The sequence below is a fragment of the Chrysemys picta genome, chromosome 17, assembly GCF_011386835.1.
Source record: "Chrysemys picta bellii isolate R12L10 chromosome 17, ASM1138683v2, whole genome shotgun sequence".
NCBI lineage: Eukaryota > Metazoa > Chordata > Testudines > Emydidae > Chrysemys > Chrysemys picta.
In genome coordinates, this window is record NC_088807.1 from 8,424,555 (window position 1) to 8,431,790 (window position 7,236).

Sequence of the window (7,236 nt, forward strand, 5' to 3'; positions counted from 1 at the left end):
GAGTGGGAGGTTGGGGAAGGGAGTGTGTAGTGGTCTGTTTCTGCTTTGGTGTTCGGGGAGGGGGAGATTTTGTTTGGAGATTTGTTATTTTCTCCATGACAGGAGCTTAGGCGGGAAGGCTGTGACAGATACAGAGGCAGCAGTGGTAGTGAGACAAGGAATGGGTGAGACAATGAAGACAATCAGATGTGGAAGCTGCAGGATGTAAATTATCCAGAAGCGGGTACACAAAAAGAGCTTGGTTTGTATGAAGTGCCGCCTGTTAGACTAGATGGAAGAGAAGATCAGAGACTTGGAGATGCAAGTTGGTTGTTTAGTTTTGATGGGGATTCAAGCAGATGATGGAGGGAAGACAAGAGAAGGCTGAAGGGAAAAGTCAAGACTGGCAGATGCAAGCTGCACTGATGAACTCTGAGGGGAGACTGCTGGATGAGGAATGCGGCCACTGGAAGCATGTGACTATGAGAACCAGGCAGAGGGAAAGACTGGCTAATGAAGGAGAAATAGAGCTCAGGAATAGGTTTGCTGAGTTGGAAAATGAAGAAGGGGCACAGCAGGCAGTCACAGAAGGTGGGAGGTCAAGGAAGAAGAGAAGAACAGCTAGTCCTATAAGAAGAGGGGAAGGATACAGGATGACTCACAAAAGATTGCAAGTGTGAACAAAAGACAAGAGGACTTGCAATCAGAAGGAACAGGAGGAAGCAGGGCCAGCTCCAGGCACCAGCACAGCAAGCTGGTGCTTGGGGCGGCTCATGGAAGGGGGTGGCACATCCAGCTCTTCAGCGGCAATTCGGCGGCAGGTCCCTCAGTCCCTCTCGGAGGAAAGGACCTGCTGCCAAATTGCTGCAGAAGAATGAAGCGGCGCGGTGGGGCTGCCGCCGAAGTGCCACCGATCGCGGCTTTTTTTTTTTTTCCGCCGCTTGGGGTGGCAAAAACCCTGGAGCTGGCCCTGGGAGGAAGGCCAGAAAATCACAACAAAACCAAGAAAAGGAAGGTCTACATGATTGGGGACTCCCTACTAAGAAGAACAGACAGGCCTGTCACCAGAGCTGATCCTGAGAACAGATGAATGTGCTGTCTGCCAGGAGTTAAGATACAGAATGTGGACCGGAGGCTGAAAAGAATTCTAATGGAAGCAGTAAAGAATTAACTGATTGTCCTTCACATGGGGAACAAATGATACTGCTAGATTCTCACTGAAATACACCAAAGGAGACTATGCCAAGCTGGGGAAGACACTTAAAGAAATGGAGGCTCAGGTGATCTTCAGTGGGATTCTGCCTGGCCCTAGAGGAGGAGAGTGAAGGCAAGACAAGATTATGATGATCAACAGATGGCTCAGGCAGTGGTGCTACAAGGAGGGTTTTGGGATATTTCATGACTGGGATGCATTCACGGACAGAGGACTGTTCTCATGGGATGGACTCCACCTGAATAGGGAGGGAAATAGACTGCTGGGGTGGAGGACGGCACCACTGATTAAAAGAGCTTTAAACTAGGAACTAGGGGGGAGACTGCTGGGAGATGCTCATGTAATCCTCATGCCTTATTCTAATATTGACCGGCAGGAAAGTCAAGAGAGAATACTCCAATGGGGAAAGGAAGAGCAGTATGTAGGAGAATGGACAGTAAGAGGAAAGATAGTGCCCATACCAATGAAGCTAAAGTCAAGTAGGCAATACTGTAAGTAGAATAACTGTACTCAGTCGGGTGAGGAATCTGAGTGAAGCCAAGCAGCAACAGTTAAGATGTTTGTACACCAATGCAAGGAGCCTGGGTAACAAAATAGAGGAACTAGAACTACCAGTGCAGGAAGTGAAACCAGATATTATAGGGTTAATAGAAACATGATGGAATAGTAGTCATGAGTGGAGTACAGGAACTGAAGGGTACGTGCCATTCAGGAAAGACAGAAATAAAGGCAAAGGTGGTGGAGTAGAATCGTATATTAATAAGGAGTTAAACTGTAAAGAAATCAGAAGTGATGGAATGGATAAAACAGAGTCTGTTTGGGTCAAAATCACTTTGGAGAAGAAAGCTACCAGAGGCTCCCCTGGATAGTGCTTGGGGTATGCTAGAGACCCCCTCCCCCCACACATCTGATTTGGATATGGATAGAGACCTTTTTATGATTATGGGAGACTTTAACTTCCCAGATATAGATTGGAGGACAAGTGCTACTAATAATAGTAGGGCCCAGATTTTCCTGGATGTGATAGCTGACCAAATATTTCTTCACCAAATAGCCACCAAACCAAAAGAGCTGATGCTATTTTAGATTTGGCATTCATGAGTAGTGAGGACCTCTTAGAACAGCTAGTTGTAGGAGACAACCTTGGTTCAAGTGATCATGAGCTAATTCAGTTTAAACTAAATGGAAAGATAAAAAATAGATCTGCAATTAGGGTTCTTAATTTCAAAAGAGCAAATTAAAAAAAGTAAGGGAATTAGAGAACTGGACTAGACTGAGGAACTCAAGGATCTGACTGTGGAGGAGGCTTGGAATTACTTTAAGTCAAAGTTGCAGAAACTATCTGAAGCCTGAATCTCAAGCAAGGGGAAACATTTGTAGGGAAGGGTTACAGACCAAGTTGGATGAGCAAGCATCTCAAACTATTAAGAGAAAGCAAAAAACCAACAAGGAATGGAAGATGGGATGGATCAGTGTGACACTCTTTACCTCAAATTAGCACCCTGGACCCCTCATATTCACTATTATCATGTGATTATGGTTTGTTTTGTAAAAAGTATGCCTTGTGAAGTATCATTTTAAAAGTGTGGATCTGTTGGACCTTAATATGCTGTGGATTTTATGTACTATCATTGTATGTGAAGTTATGAAGTATTGCTATACATGTTACTGAAATATGTTATGAGGTTGAGAGATGCCCACAGCTGGACTTTCAGTAGGGACAAAGAAGCCGCCATCGCTGGCCAGACAGATGTTAATGGCTCATCAACACCCAGCCTTCTATCTCAGAGACTTCTTGTAGAAGGCACATATGCAATGGGGCAACCTAACTCACGTTACAGCAAAGATCTTTCTAGCATCCTGAAGAAAGCATAAAAGAGAGACAGTGACATCATCTCTTGGCCTCTCTCCCCGCAACCTCCATCTCAACACCTGGAAGATCGTCTGGAAGAGAATGGTCCCAGGCTGGAAGGGTGTCCAGTCCGTGTATTAAGGAACTGTAAGCTACCTGTAGGATCTGTTAGGGTGAGAGACAACTTGATTCAAATCTTACTTAGTCTGTTAAAGTTAAAATTTAGACTGCATTTCTATATTTATTACTTAGGTAACCAACTTTGATTTCTATGCCTGCTACTTATAATCACTTAAAATCTTAGTTAGCCTTTTTTGCATCTCCATCACATTGTTGACTCATATTTAAGGCTAAGATTTTGGTATGGGTATTTTTAATAAAAGTCATGGGCAGGATGTGGGCAATAAGCAATAAATCATGGACGCCCAAGCTCCGCTATATGGGGCTGGAGCCTGAGCTCCACCTCCCAGGGCTGAAGCCTTAGCTCTGCCGCCCGGAGCTGAATCATAATTTTCAGGAAATCATGGAGGTCCCATAAAATCATGGAATCCATGACCTCCATGACTGACTCATAGCCTTATTCATATGCAATCGGTGATCCACTGTAAGCCCCGGATCCTTTTCAGCAGTGTTACCATCTAGTCATTTATTCGCCATTTTGTAGCTGTGCGTTTGATTTTTCCTTCCTTAGTGAAGTGCTTTGATCTTGTCTTTATTGAAATCCATCCTGTTGATTTCGGACCAATTCTCCAATTTGTCCAGGTCATTTGGAATTCTTATCCTGTCTTCCAGAGTTGTAGCAACCTCTCCCAGCTTGGTGTCATCTGCAGATTTTATCAGCATACTCTCCAGTTCATTATCCAAGTCATTAATGAAAATATTCAATAGTGATAGGTAGAGTCGCAAAAGTTTAAGATGAGACAGGAGGAAAGTTTAAGGTGAAATATGATGTAAAAGTCCACTGAGTACAGGTTACATTGAGACCAAGGGGAGTAAAAAGGGAGAAAAATCAATATCTTCCCCTGCCCCCCCCAAAAAAAGATTTTCTTTCTCAAATTTATATAAAATGCTCTTATTATGAATTGTTTCAAAATAACAAAAGATCAATGGTATTCAAACTGTTGAGAGAAAGTAGAAGACACTTTGTGACAAGAGGCTTCCTACCTGATTCCAATGTAGAAACATGGACCGTAAAAAAGAAAAGGAAGTAACTGGACAGAGAGGGGTTGCCCATGGCACAATGCGAGTGGAAGGAAATCCTCATCTTCATTGTAACTTGATTCACACACCAGAAAGGAAAAGAAAAAACAAATTCCAAGTGAGCAATGTGCTGTAATTTGGGATACAAATTCATTGAGCACAATATGAACCCTAGGACATGTGTTAATTAATAATTGCATCAAAATGTGCATGTTTGCTACTGTTTTTGTCAAAAGACATGTTACAAGACATAGCAAAACTCTGCTTCACTGTTCACCATCTCAAATTACAGTCCAATATTCTGGACAAAGGCCTTAATACTAGCATTTGCAAAATTCATTGAAAAATATCACAAAAATCACTAACTTTTTGGTTGTAAAATTACAAAGAGAAAGTAGCCAAGAAGAACAAATATATTTTGTATCTGTTTTTATAATGCAGTGTGAGAAAAGGCATTGCAATTTCTGGGTCTGGGTCACATGGATAAATACAGAGCATCTAAAGTCATTAGTGAAGCTTTTCAAGTGGAAAAAGGAGCATTTTAAAAACAAATTAAAGGATGAGAACTTCCTGCCATGTACCTCATGAGCCCAGGAGAAACTTCCCAGCAGTTACAGGATCACTGGGACATTTCCAGCTTCTCACAGTCAGTGAAATGGACCCTTAGTCCGGGAGGTGCCTGACAATGAAAAAATTAAAGTTATAGTATAAAGCAAAAATAATTTAGGAAAAGAGAATCAGTTCAGTATCATCTGTCCTTGTGCACTTTTATGGTGATGTTTTTTAAACACCAGCAGAATTTACTCTTTTCTCCTGCATGTAGCAAGGCTGAAGATGCAAGTGAAATTGTAAAGCAGAAAGCCACCATTATCGTTTAGATGGTGCTATGAAATTAAAGAGTCCTTATGGAAATCTGCATACAGCAATGTGCTTATCCTCTCAGACCCAGATGGCTTAGCCTCACACACATCCCGGTTGGAGCAGAGTCATTCCCACTGTGGAAGAGGCTGCTTCATCCTAGTATGATGGAGTGATGATAGTCACCCCATAGTTTAAGACTCTAATAGTTTCCTTTATAACCCTGATTTTTGACCCTACATCTATAAACTACAGGAAGATCCTATCAGTCTCAAAATTGGAACCTTAAATCTGGGACTGAAGTAAACTATTTCTACCAAATTTGATGTGAATTGGACAAGTGGTTGCTGAATTATAACACCCTGGAAAGGAGGGTTCACCAAAGTTAAAAATCTTTTTTGCTGCTTTAAAGCATAAAGAACTGAATTAATGGAGATATCCCATCTCCTAGAACTGGAAGGGACCTTGAAAGGTCAGTGAGTCCAGCCCCCTGCCTTCACTAGCAGGACCAAGTACTGATTTTTGCCCCAGATCCCTAAGTGGCCCCCCTCAAGGATTGAACTCACAACCCTGGGTTTAGCAGGCCAATGCTCAAACCACTGAGCTATCCCTCCCCCCAAACCACCCATTTTTTTATGGCTCCCTGGCCCCTCTGCTCCCTGGACCCTCTACAGCAGAGGTTCAGGGGCTGCCCCACATATGCGATCCCTGGCACAGCGCCCTAACCCTCTGAACATTCTGCTTTCACAAGACTTGCCCAATGCTCAGCTCTTCCTGCAGCCTCTTGCCTCGTTCACGTGGCTGGGCAGGGGTAGCTCCATTGCACAGACAGCATAGCTAAGCTAGGGTTACCATATTTCAGCAAGCAAAAAAGAGGACGGGAGGAGCCCCGCCCCCGTCCTGCCCTGGCCCCGCCCCTGCCCCTCCCACTTCCCGCCCCCCTCAGAACCCCCAACCCTCCCCCGTTCCTTGTCCCCTGACTGCCCCCTCCTGGGACCCCTGCCCCTAACTGCCCCCCGGGACTCCACCCCCTACCTAAGCCTCCCTGCCTCTTGTCCCCTGACTGCCCCCTCCTGAGACCCTCCCCCCATCCTAACTGGCCCCCTAGGAGCCTACCCCTACCTGTACCCTGATTGCTCCAACCCTTATCCACACCCCCACCTCCAGCTTCTCGTCCACTGTGACCCCTAGGTCCTTTTCTGCAGAACTGCTACCTAGCCATTCGGTCCCTAGTCTGTAGCAGTGCATGGGATTCTTCCGTCCTAAGTGCAGGACTCTGCACTTGTCCTTGTTGAACCTCATCAGGTTTTTTTCGGCCCAATCCTCTAATTTGTCTAGGTCCCTCTGTATCCGATCCCTACCCTCTAGTGTATCTACCACGCCTCCTAGTTTAGTGTCATCTGCAAACTTGCTGAGAGTGCAGTCCACACCATCCTCCAGATCATTAATAAAGATATTAAACAAAACTGGCCCCAGAACTGGGGCCGGCTTTAGGAAGTGCGGGGCCCGATTCGAACAGTTTCGACAGGGCCCCGGCAGGGATGACTAAAAAAAAAACCACATAAAAAAACTCGTGGGGCTTGTACTCACCGGGCGGTGCTCCTAGTCTTCAGCGGTGGGTCCTTCACTCACTCCAGGTCTTTGGCGGCACTGAAGGACCTGCTGCCGAAGTGCCGCCGAAGACCCGGAGCGCCACCGGGTGAGTAAAAATTAAAAAGGAGCCTCTAGCCAGGGAAGGGATTCTCGGCCACTTCTTTCTACCCTCCCCCCCTCACCCCCCGGCGGCCCTGCCACTGGGCACGGGGCCCTCTTAGGCGCAGGGCCCGATTCGGGGGAATTGGTGGAATTGGCCTAAAGCCGGCCCTGCACCAGAGAGAGAGTGGACCCCCGAGAAGGGCTGTCACACTGAAGGGGGTCCCTCCAGGGACCGTACAGAGCCAAGAGAGAGCACGAGTCCTGTGAGTCCATGACAGGAGCCCATTAGCATAGCCAGTTCTGACTCCCCCCCAGCCTCTTCCCTCAGATCTCTGCACCGTGGGGTTATTGCACCAAGCAAAGCGAAGGGCCAGGGCTGGTTTCAGTGGAAGAGAAGAGGTGCCAAAGGGGACTTGTCACCCCCAGGTCTGCAGGGCGC

At 46.0% G+C, this 7,236-nt stretch overlaps 1 protein-coding gene across 1 annotated transcript in view; it reads right to left on the reverse strand.

Annotated features, from left to right (window-relative positions):
* LOC135976162 (myelin-oligodendrocyte glycoprotein-like) overlaps nucleotides 1-4,928 on the reverse strand; it is a 29,932-nt gene extending 25,004 nt beyond the window's left edge. Inside the window, exons 1-2 of the mRNA XM_065570780.1 lie at nucleotides 4,826-4,928; nucleotides 4,209-4,319 (exon numbers count right to left, since the gene is read on the reverse strand). Of these exons, the coding sequence (XP_065426852.1) occupies nucleotides 4,209-4,314 (106 nt within the window). The 5' untranslated portion in view covers nucleotides 4,315-4,319; nucleotides 4,826-4,928. The remainder of the gene's footprint in view (nucleotides 1-4,208; nucleotides 4,320-4,825) is intronic.
* Between the last annotated feature and the right edge of the window lie 2,308 nt (nucleotides 4,929-7,236).